Genomic DNA, 19572 nt, shown 5'->3' with positions numbered 1-19572 from the left:
TTATTTCTTTATAGGTTTTCCCATTTCTGTTTGGAGACTGTGCTTTTGCCATTTCATGTATCACTGGCTCACTGAGCATTTTGATCAAATCAGGAGGGAACAATTAGCAAATTATGTTCCTTAATTTGCACACATGCTGCTGGGCCATGTCAGGTAGTTCCTGCTTGAGCCAGGGTGGCTTAGCCCAGGACATTAGATTCTAGGTTAGAGGAAAAGGGCTCAAGTGGCCAGAGTCATTCTGATAGCAGTCAGGAATTGGGTTATGAAGGTCAGGCTCTCTCCAGGAGCCTAAACGGAAGTGGAAATGTCTACAATTCAGGTGCTTTTGGTGAAGTCTTTTCAAAGTTCTCCTGCTGGAGCATCAGTCAGCTCACATTATCAGATGACTTTTTGCCCTATGTAGCATCTTTCTAACGTTTTTCTGATGGCAGTCACAGGAAGTTAAGAGGTGGATGGATCCTCGCTCTGATTGGTGCACGTGATGCCAAGCAGAAGCCTATCCGATCACGTGTCACATAGCGTGACTTTGTGACAGCCTCCTGCATGGCATTTTACCCAATCAGCTCTGGAGACTGCCCGTGACGTCAGGGAATGCAGCCCATATAAACCGGTCGCTGCACCTCAGCAGCCGCCAGTTCTTCCTCACAAGCTGTGGAGAAGCCGCCTGCGACATGGCTGAGCCTGTCTCTGAAGCTACTTCCGAGGAACTTCTGGAGGTGGCTGAACCTACCTCTGAAGCTACTTCTGAGGAATTCCTGGGCACAGAGGAGCCCATGGAAGCACCGGCACCGGCGCCGGAGAACCCAAAGCAGAAGCAGCCCAGGCGCCGCTGCCGCCGCCGCCGCCGCCGCGGCAGTGCCGACAGTTTCGCCACCTACTTCTCCAGGGTTCTGAAGAGCGTTCACGAGGGCTTGAGCCTGTCACAGGAAGCCGTGAGCGTCATGGATTCGTTCGTGAAGGACATCTTCGAGCGAATCGCTGACGAGGCCTCGCACCTGGTCCGCAACACCCGGCGCACCACCCTCACCTCCAATGAGATCCAGACGGCCGTGCGCCTGCTCCTGCCTGGGGAGCTTGGCAAGCATGCCATATCCGAGGGAACCAAGGCCACCCTCCAATACAAAACTGGCAAATGAGCTGCCTGAGCAACACCTGAACATCGCAACCCAAAGGCTCTTTTAAGAGCCACCTCCCTTCTCACAGAAAGACCTGTAGCACTAAAAGTGGGATCTACTCTCGTGTTTGATCCCGTGGCTTTCTGCCGACATTGAAAGCACTTTTACCGTGGACAAAACATTATCGAGTCTACCTTAATAAATATAGAGAGTGTAATTTATTCCAGGGAAAAGTGTAGATTTTTTTCCTTCACCACGTTGCCATTCGTGGCTTTCCTAAATGGTCATTCCTGACCTAGGTACGTAGGTCTGCCTTTTCGAGGATATTTGGCTTACAATGACATTTAACTTTTTCACTCTCATTCCCTCAGGAGTGCATGGTGGAATTTTCCAGAAGTTCATTATATCTGATATGGCAACAGATAAAGTTCAGAAGCAGATATAAGAATCCATCTGTCTTCTGGTAGGCCACATATTAAGGAGATTTTCAAATATCTGGAAAAAATGCCATTCTCCTCTGTACTCTTTCAGATGAAATATTTTTCATACGAATTTGGAGTTGACATTAACATGATGTGATTGTTCTGTATTATGATTTTAGAATAAATTTTAAGTTTATTGAATCTCTTCTAACACGTCATACAGTGATATTTGCTGATACTATTGACATAATAGCTCTTTGGGCCTTTATTTTTAAAAGTGTAAAGTTTCCCAAGACAAAACTGTTGTAGATACTTACTCATTTACATTATCGACAATAATGAATGCAGTTTGCTTCATGGAAAATCATGAATTTTTCTTAACCTTGTTGTATTTCATCCCTTTTCTAAATGACCAATTCTGTTTGTTACTTTTCTACACCTACATTTCCAGCAATCTATAAGGTCAAAATTATTTTTCTATTAATTTTATTTACCATCTTATTCACATCGTTCCACGACTGTGTTACGAAAAATTTCAGAAATACTTTATGTGTGATATGCAGTAATGTTCAGAAGCGGATATATCCATCAATGTATGCCTACAATACTTTTCCATCATACCACACATTAGGCCTGCATTTAAATATATAAATGAGGAATGATACACAATACAGAAATCAATTTTTTAAATTCCTCAAACAAATAACTTTTTCAATTCTCTGCTTTGTGAAATTTTTATTTGAGTACAACCCTGTTGTATTGTCATACCCAGTGTGTGGCACCGAGCAGCGTCTCAACAAGTGTGTGTGCATGGCACTACATTTCAGATTGAGGACGGCTCTCGTTCCTTGACACTCTTTCCATTGAAAGGTCCTGTCTGTTTTCCCCTGCTCTTGACCCTGGGCAGACATGTGATTTCTTTGACCAGTGAAACATGGTAGAAATGATGTTATGCCAATTACAGATCTAATCATTTAGAAGCACAGGCAGCTTCTGCCTTGCTTGTTGAGACCTCTGAGCTGCCTTGTAGGAAGTCTCCCTATCCTGCTGGAGACACCACATGGATAGGCTTTGAGACTCTGTGGGGAGGGACAGGGGCCCAACTGAGCCTTGCCCTCCAACCAGCTCCTCCAAGACAACAGGTGTGTGAGTGCAAGTTGTCTCAAAACTTGCAGAGTAGCTTTGATATCAGCTAAGTACTAATGAGTGACCCTAATCGGATTTGTCTTTCTAAAACAATTTTAAGGGCCACTTACATTTCTTACTTGCACACTATTTGCACACTACTAGATTAGCAAAACCCTCCTATTCCAAAAAAGTAGAAATAGTTGAAAAAATATCACAAACATTATTTTAAATGCTTGGATGAGCAGGAAAATAGCTAGAAACTAATAGACAACTGAGATCTTTCTATCAATCCCAGACCCTTGAGAGACAACACTCTTAGTGAAAAGCTGGGTTTTTCCTATGGAGAAAGGGAGATGACAAGGAAATGTGCATATCTTGGTCTGGTGTATGGATGGGAGGAAAAGGTTCCTTTGATAATTTCAAATCAATATTCTGCCTTTACATGGCTTTGGCGTTCCAATAAATGCTATCAGCATGGCTCAAGGAAGTCTGGTGAAAACCCAGACATGGGGCAAATGTTAGTCAAAGCCTCTGTGGAGGAGCTCCAAACTTGCTCATAATAGAAAAACAAAACAAACAAACAAACGAAAAAACAAAACACCAACATATTGTCCTACAAAGACTTATAATCAGATGCAAACAATTGAAAAAGTGTTGACATGTTAAGTAAATGACAAGATATAAATAATCATAAGGAAGAAACAACCAAATATCACAAAGACTCAAGTACAATTTCTGAAAGTGCAAAACAGAACCACTGGAATAAAAAGTTTAATGTATATTAAATAATTGATTAACACACCTGGATAAGGAATTAGTGTATTGGAACATGGATGAAAGAAATCATGGAATGCCTCCTAGAGAGATAAAGAGAAAGGAAAGGTGAAGAGACATAATGCACAGAACTAAAACGCATAAACTACATCCTATAGGAGTTTATGAAGGAGATATTGGAAAAACTGGGGAAGGATAATATTCAAAGAGGAAAAATAGCTGGTAATTTTTCATAGTGAAGGAAATACATGATTGTGTAGAATTGTTGCACAGCAATGAAAACATAGGTACATAAAAACAGAGAGTGACAGTAAAAAACAGTTCCCATAATGGTGATGGCTAAGTGCCACTTAGCGGGACTTTTATGGCCTCAAGTGCTTCTTAAAATTAGGAAGACTTCAGCAGGCATTTCACAGAAGAGGAAGTACAAATGAAAGAAAAATACACAGAAGAGGCATCACCTCACAAGTAGTCTGAGAAATAAATGCCTACCAAAACCATGATGAGATATTATTTCACATCATTAAAGCAGTGAGAATGAAAAAGACTGACCACCTCAAATGTTGGTGAGGAGATAAGGCCATGGGGACTTTTGCATCCACTGCTAGTAGGAGTGGAAGGTGGTCTGAGGCCTTTTGAGAGCAATCTGGCATACCGATTAACACGCAGGAGATGCACCAACTGCTGACTGCAACAATTCCACTCCTAGGTACCTACTCTAGAGGCCTGAGTACAAAGAGACATGTATGAGAATGTTCTTAGTGTCACTGTATTAACAAAACATTTAGATAAAACCTAAATGGTCATCAACAGTAACGTGGATGAACAAATTGTGATATAGTGATATAATCGAATGTCATTCATTATGAAAATAAGTGAAGCAGAGCTACTGATATCATTATGGCTGTATCTCACATACAATAGTAAGAGAAAACAGCATGATACAGAAGAATACTTATATCATTATATAATTTATATAAAGTAAAGAAACGTGCAAACAGTGATATCAGTATATGTTGCTTTGAATTTTGTATCTATGCAGCAGAAATATAAAGAAGATCATGGACATGAGAAACATCAATTTAATATAGGAGTTACTACTGAGAAGGAAGGAGGAATGGGTGTAAGGGAGGGGTCCATGGGCGTTTCAAGGGTACCTGTCATTTTATTCTTTGAGTTTACGGTAGTAGGTGGGTGTTTGATTATAGGTTTCTTTCTATTTTTTCAATTAACTAAAATGTTGTCTAAAGTTTTTCTAAATTAGGATGATCATTGTCAACTCTGCTGTCCCTCAGTCCCCTCGTCCAGTCAGTCTTGCTACCCATGTAACCTCCCAAGTGGCCCCTGTATCTCTCCCCGCCATTCCATCCCCACTGCCTCTTACCAAACCTTTATCATCGTTATCTGCATTAAGGCAGCCACCTCCTGCCTTCGGCCTTCATCCTTGCAAATCTAGCTCTATACTACTTCCTGAATGATATAAGTAAAAAGCAAATCTGACATTCTGTCACGGAAAACCCTTCAAGGCTCCCCACTGCCTAGAGGACAAGTTCCTTAATATGGCAAGCTCCTTCATGATCTGGCCCTTGCTTTTCTTTTTCTTTTTCTTTTTTTTTTAAATTAAATTTATTGGGGTGACAATTGTTAGTAAAATTACATAGATTTCAGGTGTACAATTCTGTATTACATCATCTATAAATCCCATTGTATGTTCATCACCCAGAGTCAGTTCTTCCATCACCATATATTCGATCCCCCTTACCCTCACCTCCCCCCCCACCCCCCTTACCCTCTGGCAACCACTAAACTATTGTCCGTGTCTATGAGTTTCTGTTTCTCATTTGTTTGTCTTATTCTTTTGTTGTTTTTGGTTTATATACCACATATCATCAATAGATGAATGGATAAAGAAGTTGTGGTACATATACACAATGGAATACTATTCGGCAGTGAGAAAAGATGATATAGGAACATTTGTGACAACATGGATGGATCTTGAGAGAGTAATGCTGAGCGAAACAAGTCAGACAGAAAAAGCAGAGAACCATGTGATTTCACTGGCCCTTGCTTTTCTATCCAGTCTCATCTGTCACCACTTCCTGCCTTGCACTGTAAGTTCCCAAGAGGCTGAACTACTTGCAACCCCTCCCCCCCCCCACAGAGCCACCAACTCCTCCTGGTTTGCCTAGGTCTTTCCCATCTCAGCACTAACTCCCCCACATCCTGGGAGCCCCTCAGTCTCCAGCAACCCGGGACTGTCCTGGTATTAACACTGAAAGTCCTGCATCCCGGGAAGCCCTTCAGGACTTGAAAAACCAGGATAGTTGGTCACCCTAGTTGCCCAGCCTCCAATTTCCTTTATGGCTGAATCAGCCTCCTGCTGTTTCCATCACTTAGGATGTCTGCCTTAGCTCTTGCCGCCTGCTTCTTCTGAAAACAGGACCCAAAACAAACAACAAAGGAAATATGACTTGACCAAAAAGAGTTTCCTCACTAGCCCCCCAGATGGGTTGGATGCCCCTCCTCTGGACTCCCACAATAACCTGAGCACATCTCTTTCCAACATTTCATATATTACAAATATCTGACAAAAGCATCTGCCTCTACCCTCTGGATTCTAACCAGTTAATGGGCTCTCAGCTTATTCCTCTGTGATCCCCAGCACCCAGCAGATCTGACGTAGTAGGTACTTAGTGAATGATTGATAAATGAATAGACAACTCCAGGCTGTGCTGTGAACCCTAATGTAGGATTTCCTGACCCTTCTTGAGGAAAGCACAGCTGAAATACTGTGGTTGGAGAAGTGAAAATTTCTCGAAAGTGGAGATTCAAGTTTTTTCTTTTTCTATCGTAACAAACTACCAATTTTTATCCTGTCACACAGAAAAACAAAAAATAATACTCCGAGTATGTTGTACAGTTTATATAAATGATTTCACACAGATTTGACAGTTTTATTTTCTTTCTGACAGTTGACTTTTTCCCTTCTAAGAAGTTGGGAGGGGCCACGTGAATACTCCCTTAATGGATCTCTGCAACCCTATGAGGTAAGTACTGTTTATATCACCAATGGATAGAGAATAAACCTATAGACTAGAAAGGTGACTCCATCACCATGCTTCACAGAAGTTAGGAAGGATGATCTGTGTGAAATAATCGATATACACCTGAAATCTATGTAATTTTACTAACAATTGTCACCCCAATAAATTTAATTTAAAAAAAAAAAAGAAATAATCGATATAAACTGTACAACATACTCAGAGTATTATTTTTTCTTTTTCTGTGTGACAGGAAAAAAATCAGTAGTTTGGGGATTTGACCTCAGCTGCACCTGACACCCAAGCCCAGCTTCTTGTTCCTTGTACCATGCCACCTCCCAAAGTGGGGCTGGGGGAGGAGTCCTATGAGTAGAAGCTGGGGGTGGAATTTTATGCTGCCTGGCAGGCCAGTTGAGGCAGGAGGTGAAACTGGATGCCTCCAGCTCCCTCGCTGACATTTCCCAAATTTAATCCCTGAGAGCCAGGTCAGGGGTAGAGGTGGAAATGCTGGATCTCAGGCAGAGAAGGATTTTTCCCATGGTCTGAGTGAAGGCCTTTGGAAAATCTGGGGGGACCAAAGCGACAGCACATGTACCACTGGAGCACTCACCTGTAGGAGGCTTTGCTCTACTGAACCCAGGCAAAGCCTTCCTGATCACAGTCTCATGACCCTAAAGTCCTCAGGCATAGGGCCAGAGATTTGAGCACTGTGTTTTACTAACCCTCTAGCCTGTTCCACTCAGTGATAGCCATGGGTTCCCAGGTCATTCTCAAGTCATACAAGCTTTGGGGTCTGCTAAATTAAGTGGCAAATTTCCTCTGCTCTTCCCATCATTACCCTCGATGCAAGAGTACAGCAAAGCTTATCTCTACACCTAACCATGGATCTTATGCTTGATATTCTGCCCTTCTTTTTTTTCCCCCAAGAAGCTACTGGAGTATAATGAACAACATGGACTCCAAGGGAATTCAAAAGTTTCTAAGATAATAACTCACTTCAGAGGAGGTGCCTTATCCTAAAAATTAGTAGTAGAAGATCTACACACTGGCCATTCTCAAGGTGAATTCTAGAGTAAGCACTGGTCAAAGGCACCTCCTTTGAAGTGAGTTATTAACCTAGAAAGTTTGGAATTCCCTTGGAGTCCAGGTTGGGCATTACACTCCAGTAGCTCCTTGGGGGGAAAAAAACAGGGCAGAATAAACAGACACGTAGACAAATGGAATAGAATTGAGAACCCAGAAATAAACCCCCATAAATATGGATAGACAATTTTTGACAAAGAGGCAAAAAACATACAATGGAGAAAAGACAGCCTCTTCAATAAATAGTGCTGGCAGAATTGGACAGCCACGTGCAAAAGAATGAAACTGGACTGTTAAATGTCACCATTTACCAAAATTAATTCAAAATGGATCAAAGACTTAAGCATAAGACCTGACAAAATAAACTGCATAGAAAAAAACATAGGTACTAAACTTATGGACCTTGGGTTCAAAGAACATTTTATGAATTTTACTCCAAAGGCAAGGTAAGTAAAAGCTAAAATAAATGAATGGGACTATATCAAACTTAAAAGCTTCTGCACAGCAAAAACAACCATCGACAAAATAAAGAGGCAACCAACTGAATGGGAGAAGGTTTTTGCAAACAGTGCCTCCAACAAGGGGCTAACATCCAAAATATACAAGGAACTCATGAAACTCAACAACAAAAAATCAAACAACCCAGTTGAAAAATGGGCAGAAGACCTGAAGAGACATTTCTCCAAAGAGGACATACAAATGGGAAATAGACATATGAAAAAATACTCACCATCACTAATCATCAGAGAAATGCAAATAAAAACCACAATGAGATATCACCTCACCCCAGTCAGAATGGCTATCATCAACAAGACAAATAGTAACTAGTGTTGGAGAGGTGGAGAAAAAGGAACGCTCATTTGGTGGAAATGCAGACTGGTGCAGCCGTTATGGGAGGCAGTGTGGAGGTTCCTCAAAAAATTATGAATAGAATTACTGTATGATCGAGCAATCCCTCTCCTGGGTATCTACCCAAAAAATCTGAAATCGTTTATCCATAAAGACACGTGTGCTCCAATGTTCATTGCAGCTTTGTTTACGATGACCAAGACATGGAAACAACGAAAATGTCTTTCGATAGATGAATGGATAAAGAAGTTGTGGTATATATACACAATGGAATACTATTTGGCAGTAAGAAAAGATGATATAGGAACATTTGTGACAACATGGATGGATCTTGAGAGTATAATGCTAAGCGAAATAAGTCAGGCAGAAAAAGCAGAGAACCATATGATTTCACTGATATGTGGGATATAAACCAAAAACAATAAGAGAACAAGACAAACAAATGAGAAACAAAAACTCATAGACACAGACTATAGTTTAGTGGTTACCAGAGGGTAAGGGGGGAGGGGGGTGGGAGATGAGGGTAAGGGGATCAAATATATGGTGATGGAAGGAGAACTGACTCTGGGTGGTGAATACACAATGGGATTTATAGATGATGTAATACAGAATTGTACACCTGAAATCTATGTAATTTTACTAACAATTGTCACCCCAATAAATTAAAAAAAAGAAAAGAAAACAAAGTTTGATTAATGGCATGTTTATCAAAACATCATTCTAGGCAGTTTCTTCAGGCCTCAAAACCCTGCAGCAACAACTCCATTAGTCATGAGGGAAATAATAATTAAATCCACATTAGATATCGCTACACACCCAACAAAATGCCTAAAACCAAAACAAGTGACAATACCATGTGAAAGCAAGAATGTGGAAAAACTAGAACTCTCATACACTGCAGGTGGGAGTATAAATTGGAACAATCACTTTGGAAAACCATTTGGCATTTTCCACTAAAGCTAAGAATACACATATCCAGTGATCAGTGACCTAGCAATTACACTCCTGAATGTACACCTAAGAGAAAAGAGTGCATATGTGCACAAAAAGACAAACACAAGAAAGTTTATAGCAACATTGTTCATCATTGCCCCAAACTAGAAACAACTCAACAGTAGAATGGATAAATAAATTGTGATGTGTTCACATAATAGAATGGAAATAAAAATGACCAGTGGTCATTCAGATAACAATGCGAATGAACCTCACAAAAACAATATTGAGTGAAAGAAGCCAAGTACAAAAGAGTACACAGTGTTTCTTTCCATTTACATAAAGTCCAGAAATAGACAAAACTAATTAATGCTGTTAGAAATAAAGTTTATTGTTAACCATAGACAAAGTATTTACTGGGAGGGGGCACCTTGGGGAGCTTCTAGAGTGCTGGTAGTGTTCTTGATTTTGATGCTAATTGCACAGGTGTGTTCACTTTGTGCAGATGCATGGATCATTTGCACACTTTTCTCTATGTACGTTATACTACAATAAAAAAAAAAAAAAGCTTACCAAAATCAAACTCTGAAGTATCTTCCATTCTTTTAGCAGAGTCTCCTAAATTTGCCTGATTATGAAGGTTGCTTTGGGCCCTTGTTTAAAACATACAACAGGCCATCAGACATATGGAAAGATGCTCAACATCACTAATCATCAGAGAAATGCAAATAAAAACCACAATGAGTTACCACCACACACCAGTCAGAATGGCTATCATCAACAAGACAAATAGTAACAAGTGTTGGAGAGGCTGTGGAGAAAAAGGAACCCTCATACACTGTTGGTGGGAATGCAGATTGATGCAGCCATTGTGGAAGGCAGTGTGGAGGTTCCTCAAAAAATTAAGAATAGAATTACCATATGACCCAGCAATCCCTCTCCTAGGTATCTACCAAAAATATCTGAGAACACTTATGCATAAAGATACATGTACTCCTATGTTCATTGCAGTATTATTCATGGTAACCAAGACATGGAAACAACAAAAGATAGATGATTGGATAAAGAAGAGGAGGTACATATACGCAATGGAGTACTACTCAGCCATAAGACAAGATGAAATACTGCCATTTGTCACATGGATTAATCTTGAGATTATCATGCTGTCATGCAGAGTGGCATGTGGGGTCTCAGCTCCCGCTCCCTGCACAACAATGCAGGACATGATGAGGCCAAAAAGGAACACCCACGGAGCCATAGACAAGGGACTCATACCACTATATTCTCACTGGTGGCTGGGCCACAGACACAGGAAGCAGGAGCCACATGATCTGCAATCCGTCGTACGCCTCTCTGCCAACCAACCTCACTTGCTAACTACAATCTGCCTCTCCTCAATCCACAATTCACAATCCGCCCTTGCTAGCTCAGCCACCGTCTTCTTGCTAGCCTCCATTTGCTGCTAGCATACCCACAGCAGTTATATTAGTGGCAATGGCTCACTGGTTACAGCTGATGGCCAACTAGCCACAGCTGATGGCCATCCAATCACAGTTGATGGCCATTTACTACCTGAGCCAGCACCTTTGCACGTGAGGCTGAGAGCCTGGAAACTGCACTCCTGGCTCTGTCCCCACACTCCACCCATACAGGGTCTCGCCTCACAATCTACGTGACAAGCGTCTTCCACGAGGGACCCTATACAAGGAGCCTGGAGGTGAATGCAATATCCTGGACACAGCCAGTCTCTCTGGACACCACCAGGGTTTCTCAGGGCACCACCAGTACTTCTTGGCATAGCCAGACTTCCTGGGCTTCTTAGGGTACCACCAGTCTCCCCGGACACAGCCAGGGACTCTCAGGGCACTGCCACTCTCTCTGGTCACAGCCAGACTTCCTGGACTCAGCCAGGGTTCTCAGGGCACTGCCACTCTCTCTGGGCACAGCCAGACTTCCTGGACTCAGCCAGGGCTGTCAGGTCACTAGCACTCTCTCTGGGCCTCTCAGGGTACTGTGCTCGAACAACAGCGACTCACAGTCAAGGTGCTTACATATTCTGGATGGCGGCTGGTCAAGACACAGGAAGCAAACATCCACCGGTTCCACTACATGGTGGTACATTCCCAAGCAAACAGTCAAGCGGTCCATCAAATCAGGAATGGACGCAATTCCCCATAGTCCACAGTCATTCGCAAGGGCTGTGCATTGGCCTCACAACGTGTGCCCTCTCTGCAGGGCGAGGGCTCCAAGTCCTCCCCAACCTGGGGGTGAGGGCCTCATCAAGCACTTCCCAGCCCACAGGGCCGCAACGACCTTCACTTTCTCCGGCCTATGCTGGTTGGGGAACCATCCATGTCTTCCCACCCCTCCATGGGGGTCCAGCTCTCCAGCAGCTGCTCCTCCTGGTCTTCCTGAGACTGAGTGTTCATACGCACAAAATGCTCCACTGCCCTTTGGGGAGCTTTGGCCGGCGCAGTAACCTGCTCGCTGCGCCATGTATCACGCGGGATGTCAGGCGGGGTCTCTAGTCCCGCTCCCAACATAAGAACGCAGGATATGGTAAGGCCAAAAAGGAACACCCACGGAGCCATAGAAAGGGGAGTCATAGCACTATAGTCTCGCTGACAGCTGGGTTGGAGACACAGGAAACAGGAGCCACACGACCTGCAACCTGCTGTCTGCTTCTCTGTCAACTAACCAACCCCACTTGCTAACTGCATTCCACTCTTGCTAGCTCAGCCACCATCTTCTTGCTAGCGCCCATTTGCTGCTAGTGTAGCCACAGCAGTTATATTAGTGGCCAATGGTTCACTGGTTACAGCTGACAGCCAACTAGCCACAGCTGATGGCCATCCAATCACAGTTGATGGCCATTTACTACCTGAGCCAGCACCTTTCCACATGAGGGCGAGAGCCTAGAAACTGCACTCCTGGCTCTGTCACCACACATGCTAAGCTAAATAAGTCAGACAGAAAAAGTCGAGAACCATATGACTTCACTCACATGTGGGTTATAAAACTGCAAGCAACAAATGAACAAGACAAACACACAAAAACTCATAGACACAGACCATAGTTTAGTGGTTACCGGAGTGTAAGGGGGAAAGGGGATGGCAGATGAGGGTAAAGGGGATCAAATATATGGTGATGGAAGGAGAACTGACTATGGGTGGTGAACATACAATGCAATATATAGATCATGTATTGTAGAAATATGCCCTTGAAACCTGTATAATTTTACTAACCAATGTCACCCCAATAAATTTCATAAAAATTATTTTTAAAAATCATAAAGTTCCAGTCCTAATCTCAGACCTACTGAATCAGAATTTCTGGAGGCAGGGGAGTGCTTAGAATAAGAGTTTGAAAGACAGTCTTCTAAGGACATTCTTTTTAAAATACACTTTACTGAGGTATAATTGATATGTAAAAACCATACATATTTAATGCATACAACTTGATGAATTTGGGGATAACTATACATCTGTGAAACCATCAACACCATCAAGGCCATAGACATATCCAACATGTCCCAAAGTTTCCTCTCACCCCTTTATTATTATCTATGTGCGTGTTAAGAGCACATAACATAAGATCTACCCTCTTATAAAAAAATTATTTTTTTTAAAGTTTATTGGGGTGACAATTGTTAGTAAAATTGCATAGATTTCAGGTGTACATTTCTGTATTACATCATCTATAAATCCCATTGTGTGTTCACCACCCAGAGTCAGTTCTCCTTCCATCAACATATATTTGAACCCCCTTACCCTCATCTCGCACCTCCCTCCCACCTTACCCTCTGGTAACCACTAAACTATTGTCTGTGTCTATGAGTTTTTGTTTCTCATTTGTTTGTCTTGTTCTTTTGTTGTTTTTGGTTTATATACCACATATCAGTGAAATCACATGGTTCTCTGCTTTTTCTGTCTGACTTATTTCGCTCAGCATTACACTCTCAGGATCCATCCATGTTGTCACAAATGTTCCTATATCATCTTTTCTTACTGCCAAATAGTATTCCATTGTGTACATATACCACCACTTCTTTATCCATTCATCTATCGAAGGACATTTTTGTGGTTTCCATGTCTTGGCCACCGTAAACAAAGCTGCAATGAACATTGGAGCACACGTGTCTTTATGGATAAATGTTTTCAGATTTTTTTGGTAGACACCCAGCATGGGAACAGGAAAACACACTGGATTGTGTGCTAGTGAGCCCTGGCTGCTTGTCTCATCTGTGCCAAGAACTGATTTGTGTGCTTGGCAAAGTCCCTCTCCACTCCGGATGCCCTCTTCCTGTCTGGAATATCATGGGATGGGGTTAAGTAGCTGGGATCCCAGACCTTGCTCTGTGATTCTCCGGGGACACTTACAGCTCTCCAGCTGCATCGTGCAGGTCTGGATGTCCATGGGGAAGTTCTTGAGGTCCATCAGGCAGGACAAAATCAGGGTCAGCCTGGCAGGGACCGTAAGAAAGAAGTGACATCAGCTTACTGGGGCTCAGCACAACACAGGGGACCTTCCTCCTACCCCTCAGCCTTCATCTGGCTTCATCCCCTTGATCCAAACTCTACGGGCTGCCCCCCAGGTGCACCTGATGCTGTGCAGCACATTCCCATTCTTGAAGATGCACAGTAACTTGTTGTCCGTGGTCACCTCATGGAAGTTGGCCCCTTTCTCATTGGCAAAGAACAGGTCTGGTTTCCAGATAGAGTCCAGCATGGAAGGATCGAGGTCCAAGGACTCATCAGGGTATTCTCGGTAGGCCAGGCGCGGGTCATTCCACTGCTGCCGCAAGAAGACATTCACCCGGTAATCCTGAGAAGGTGCAGAGATGGGCCCGTCAGAGGCAGTGCTATCCCAGGGGCACAGGAAGCCTACGTGGGCAGGAGGGCTGCGGGGAAGAAATGCTGCGAGCACATTTCAGAGGCAATGGGCGTTTTCCACTGGGGAAGGAGCCTGCCTTGGGCTGATATGGCAAAGATTGGCAGGGAAAAGACATTTATTAAGTACTTACTATGAGCCAGGCTCTGTGCTAAATGCTTTCTTTATGTGCACCATCGCAATTAAATCTCACACTCACCTTGTGAGGAGGGTGCTGTGATGACCCCCACTTTACAGATGAGAAAACTTAGACAAAGAGAGATTTAAGTAAGTTGCCTAAGGTCACACAGCTATTCGATGGTAGAGTCAGGATTTGAACACAGGTTTGTCTTGATTCCAAAGCCTGTGCTCTGCACTAAGCTACCTCCCAGACTGGATCATTTACTGCTTAAGCTTGTCTGCCTTTAGCCACTGAAACCCCAGGCTGGGGAAAACTTCCCTCCTACTGACCAACTTCACACATGTCATGGCTTTGGCTATGACCATGAAACTGGGGGAGGACAGCATAGGGAGAAAAGGCTTGCTTTTGATCTGGAGGGCTTCTCCCATTCACACCAGAGTGGAAGCGGGGAATGGGGAGACCTTACCATGGTAGTCTCAGTGACAGAGCCAAAACTGTTGATGAAGATGTTGCAGGTCACGTTCACGGGCGGGCCTGTGGGTAGCAAAGCACAGCCATATTGGCAGGGCATTCCAGGAGGCTGGGAGCAGGTTCCAGGATTCCCTCCCTGAGCTTGAGGCCAGAGCACTTCTGGGAAAGGGCAGAACCTGCTACATAGACCCATGGGCAACGGGGAGGGGAGGTTTTTTCTGAGCTGTACCTCCATCCTCTTATCTTTGGGGCAGGCAATAGGGGCTGGCTCAGCAGTGTGTCCCCAAAAAGGAGTGGGGAAAGAGGGACTTTGTAGGAGGAATGCTTCTTACCTTTAAAATTGGGCCGAATCCTGGCATCATATCCAGATGTCCGCCCCATAAGCTTGTCCAAGAAATCAGAGGGAGACATGAGCTGGGACCCCTTGGTCCCAGATTTGACTTCCTCTGTTGCCAAGGCCACCCTGGACAGGAGAGATAAAGTCTGAGGCCAGCTGTATCCTGCCTTTATCTTTCCCTGTCCCAACCACTTCTGGCTGGTTTACCCATCAGGCAGGAGGGTGGGAGGAGATGGGTCTCTGGGTGCCCATTTGCAAAATGAGAACAGAAACAGCCATAAGCCAACATGGCAGCTCACCAGTTAGTAATAGAAAAATGGCTTTCACATATAGTAGATCTTTTTATCCTCACCATTTTCAGTGTGATGGGGGTGAGGACTATTATTTCCATTTTACAGATGAGTAAAACTGAGGCTTCCAAAGGAGGAGCGACTTGTGGGATTGTAAATTGGTGCAGTCACTAAGGAAAACAGTATGGAGGTTCCTCAAAAAATTAAAAGTAGAACTAAAACATGATCCATAAATTCCACTTCTGGGTATCTAGCTGAAGAAAACAAAAACACTAATTCGGAAACATATATTCACCCCTATGTTCATCACAGCATTATTTACAATAGCGAAGAAATGGAAGCAACCTAGACACACACACACACACACACACACACACACACGTATTACACATAAAATGGAATATTACACAACAATAAAATGAAATCTTGCCATTTGCCATAATATGGAGGCACTTAGAGGGTATTATGCTAAGTGAAATAAGTCAGAGAAAGACAAATATTGTATGATCTCACTTATATGTAGACTCTAAAATAAATAAGTAATCAAACAAACAGAAAGAGGACTGACTTGCCCAATGTCTCAGAGCTGGTAAGTGACAGGATCAGGACTCAGATCCAAGGCTGAGGCCTCATCCAGTGTCCTCTTTCTGAAGGTGCCTTGAATGTACTCAAAGAGTGACTGCTCACTGGAAACAATGTGGCCGTTGCAATGTTTTGCCCGTCTGGCCTAACCAAGGATGGGAAGGGCTCAAGGATAATTGCATTCTTGACAGTTGGCTTTAGTTGCTTGGCCTTCATGCTGAGCTGCTCAGGAGCTAGGACCCAGCTTCTGGAGAGGGAGGGTTGGCTTCTGGTCTTTGCTCCAGTGGGAAGCTATGTTCGAGGTGGACCACAGTTCAGGGTTGTAGCAATTGCAGGCAGGCAAATTTGCTTTGGCAACAAAATAGGTGGGGAAGCAGGGCTCTAGGAGCATAGGAAAGCCTCGCAGTAGGATGGCCATGCTGATAAGGTCAACTCCCATCTTTTCCCCCAGTGATTTGATTTTGAGAAAAGAGCCAGTGTGCTTTGGCCTAGCCTGGAGGCCAGCCCCAGTTTGCCCTGATAAGTTTCCCTCTAACAGCAGCAAAGCCCCTTCCACATGCCTGCTTGTCTGCTTGTCAGCCAATAGCTGGAGGAGGGACCAGGAGCTCAGCAAAGCCTCGAGTGTAGGGGTGGGGCTCAAGGCTGAGCTCAGGTGGACTCCTGGCTGGGCCCTGCGCCTCCTGCTCCTCCTGCCATCACCTCTGCTCCATGGGCTAGAGCTGGCTCACCCACTGCTGCACTGTGGGGCTGGAAGTAAGGTGACTGCTGTCCTTCTGGGTCCAAGTCTCCTTTGAGCCAGCAGGTTCCTCGTTCCCAGTAAACCTATGCACCCACCAGTAAAGGATAAGATAATAAAAATGCCAAGACACCATGCTAAACGCTTTACTCACCTTATCTAGTTTAGTTCTCACATCAATCCTCTCAGTAAGTACTATTATTATCCCCATTATATAGATGAAGAGAGAATCAGCAAGGTGAAGAGACTTGTTCACGATCATAGAGCTAGTAAATGGTAAAGTCGAGATTCGAACCCAGACCCATTGACTTCAAAATTAATTCCATTTGCCACAACACCATAATACAAGCAGGACAGGGTGGGCTGCCAAAGAACCAGAGTGGGAGAGGGTGAGTGGCAGCCACACCCTGACCTCCTAAAGTTCTGCCTCCTTGAATTCCCCGAGCAGAAGGAATCCCTTACCCTGGGCACAGAGGCCACCTTGGCCCCAAGCAGGGGCTGCCAGAGCAGCTGGCCTAAGGAGACGGAAACTCCAAGGAGGCTGGTGGTGGTGCTGGAGCAAGCGGAAGTGCGTGGCTTCACCACAGGCTGTCCACACCGACTGGGTGCTGCTGCTGGTCACCGGCCACCTGCCAGCCGGCAGGCCACATGGACCTGCACGCAACGCAGCCTGACCTTTGCCACCTTCCTCAGCCCCACTTTTGGGTCACCTCTCCCGCTAGCTCCAGCCCCAGGACACTGGCACAGGCAGTGGGCTTAGCTGTGTTGGGCCCCAACCTCTGTTGCAGCCGTTCTATTCTGGGGCCACCTTGTCTGTGGACCTGAGAACAGAGTCACTGTACAGCTACTCCTTCCTCCCTTTCATTCCTGGGAAGTCCCAAACGCTGGCAGGCCTGGCTGGTTCCAGTGCTGAAAATCTTGCTCAGGCAAGGCCCTGGGGAGGGGTAGGGAGAGAACTCTGACTCTGCTCTGGGTACCTGAGTGACGTTGGACAGGTCACTCCTCCTCTCTAGGTCTTAGTTTCCACATGCACTATAAAGGACTTGGACTCAAGACTTCCTAAGGGTCTGCCTTGCTTTAATTGCCCAAGCCAAATGCTGACCGCTGAAGTTTGGGTCTTGAGGCAGCACCCCTCCAGGAGGGCCATCAAGGCCCAGCTGGGTGCCCCCTTCAGCCTGCATCCTCCTATCAACTCCAGCTGAGCTGCTATTCTACTTTGCCTTTCACTCATCAGAAGTTTTTTGCCCCCCCCCCCCACATTGCATCCCTGCCTGCCTGCCAGCCACTGTGTCTGCAAGCAGTGAGGCAGGAGGCTCCTCAGAGGCAAGCAGTCCTGGGGTGCTCCTTGAATGAAGAGGAGGAAGAGGATACTGTGCTGGCCCTCACCCCTCCCCCGCTTTGGAAGGCGCTCTTCTTACTCCAGTTCAGCCTAAGCCACAGCCATCTTTCCTCCTCAGCTCACCCTGTCCACCTAGATTGGCTCCTGGTGTAATGGGAATAGGTTGGGGGACATTTATCGGGAGCCCAAGGCATGTCTTGCTCCTCAAGGCCAGGCAATGACTGCCACTTAGTGCCCCTCCAGGGACAGCAAGCAGCCGTGTTTGCACAGGCAGGGTGACTGCAGAGGGCCAAATTTTGGTCAGCCCGGTTTCATTCTGATGTTGTTTCAGGTAAACATCCCTGCTACTTGAAGCCTTTTGGGTGGGCAGCTGGCAGATGTTGGTGTCATTTTTAGGGGTCTGAGCCGTGTGTGGCCAAGATGGTAGGGAGACAGAGTAGGATGGCAGGACAGATGGCCTCCGTTCTGGGACTCAGCTACCTAGCCCGTCCCCAGGCCCAGAAAGCTCCCACCCAAGCAGAAGCCTTCCCACCAGCTCCCGGGCCTTAACATGCTTCATGAAAGGCTCCTGGGTTCTGACTGGGGAAAGACGTGTCCTCCCCCGGAGCCCTCCAGACTGTGGGCTTTTTGCAAACTTGGAGGAAACTATGCCAGAGGCCTCTGCTGTCCCTGGCCAGAGTTTGCATGCACCTCCTTCTCACCCCCACTCAGCTCACCTGAGGAGGACCTGCCCTGGCAGTGTCCAGAGGAGAAGGATGGAGAGGGTTGCAGGAACACAAGTTGTCATTCCGCGGGGACCCTGGAGCCCTTTCTCAGCCTGGCTGCCAAGGTGAGAGGGGATATCCTGTGGGGACCGCTGGAAGTACAGAGCCTTCCTCCAACTTGGTCAGCTCGCAAGGAGCCGGGGCCAGGCTAGGAGTTGTGCAGCGCTCTTCTCTCTTCTCCTCTGCCCAGCCGTTACCTGTCAGGGGCCAGAACTCTTCCCCTGGAAACGATCCTGACACAGACAACCCTACCGGCTCCTGCTCTGGCTCTCTGGGCTCCGGAGGACCTCAGCCTGCCAGCGGGAGCTGGAAGAGATTCTCTTTGGGCATCAATCACTCTCCAAAACCTGGAGAGTCTTGGAGGGAAGGGAGGAGGGAGACTGGTAGGAAGATGTTTCCTTCCCTCCCACCTCCCCCCAGAAGCACCCTCCGAAAGCAGCAATTTAAAGGCACAGTCTCCGGCAGCTGGAGTGGGGTTCCGAGAGCGCAACCGTGTGCTCGGGAGGGGCTGGGGCTGCCGCTGCTGCCTGGAGAGGGCCTGAGGTGTGCTGTCCAGCTTCTATCTCTCCAGCTGGAGGAGTGCAGGCAGGCTGCCCTGCTCCCGGTTCCCCGCAGCTTCCCTTTTAGCCTGGAGCCAAGCTGGGGCTGAACTGTAAAGTCCTAATGATTTTTTAGAAGGGGGAAAAGACCTGGGAGG

General features: G+C 45.5%; 2 protein-coding genes across 2 annotated transcripts; one reads left to right on the top strand and one right to left on the bottom strand.

Annotated features, from left to right (window-relative positions):
* The first annotated feature begins 773 nt into the window (after nucleotides 1-773).
* Nucleotides 774-1136, top strand: LOC109438756 (histone H2B-like). Its single transcript, XM_019718797.3, has one exon. It carries the CDS (start codon nucleotides 774-776, stop codon nucleotides 1134-1136), a length of 363 nt encoding a protein of 120 aa, XP_019574356.3.
* A 12523-nt stretch (nucleotides 1137-13659) lies between these two features.
* LOC148754659 (glycine receptor subunit alpha-4-like) lies at nucleotides 13660-19352 on the bottom strand. Its single transcript, XM_088794757.1, has 5 exons — nucleotides 18828-19352; nucleotides 15160-15290; nucleotides 14823-14890; nucleotides 13946-14169; nucleotides 13660-13807 (listed from the first exon to the last, which is right to left on the bottom strand). Exons 1-5 carry the CDS (start codon nucleotides 18896-18898, stop codon nucleotides 13660-13662), a joined length of 642 nt encoding a protein of 213 aa, XP_088650883.1. The 5' UTR covers nucleotides 18899-19352.
* Between the last annotated feature and the right edge of the window lie 220 nt (nucleotides 19353-19572).

This window comes from Rhinolophus sinicus, chromosome 18 (genome assembly GCF_057876585.1).
Source record: "Rhinolophus sinicus isolate RSI-liver-muscle chromosome 18, RSI-T2T, whole genome shotgun sequence".
In the NCBI taxonomy this organism is placed as follows: Eukaryota; Metazoa; Chordata; class Mammalia; order Chiroptera; family Rhinolophidae; genus Rhinolophus; species Rhinolophus sinicus.
The sequence above is the reverse complement of the archived record's forward strand: the minus strand, read 5'-3'. Positions and strand labels throughout refer to the sequence as shown.

Bases quoted from the DNA above. Each gene is read 5' to 3' on its own strand.
- LOC109438756 (XM_019718797.3), top strand. From the start codon at position 774: ATGGAAGCACCGGCACCGGCGCCGGAGAACCCAAAGCAGAAGCAGCCC.
- LOC148754659 (XM_088794757.1), bottom strand. From the start codon at position 18,898: ATGACAACTTGTGTTCCTGCAACCCTCTCCATCCTTCTCCTCTGGACA. The intron at 14,891-15,159 runs GTAAGAAGCATT...TGCTACCCACAG, and splicing joins GATTCGGCCCAATTTTAAAG to GCCCGCCCGTGAACGTGACC. The intron at 13,808-13,945 runs GTGCACCTGGGG...GGTCCCTGCCAG, and splicing joins AATGTGCTGCACAGCATCAG to GCTGACCCTGATTTTGTCCT.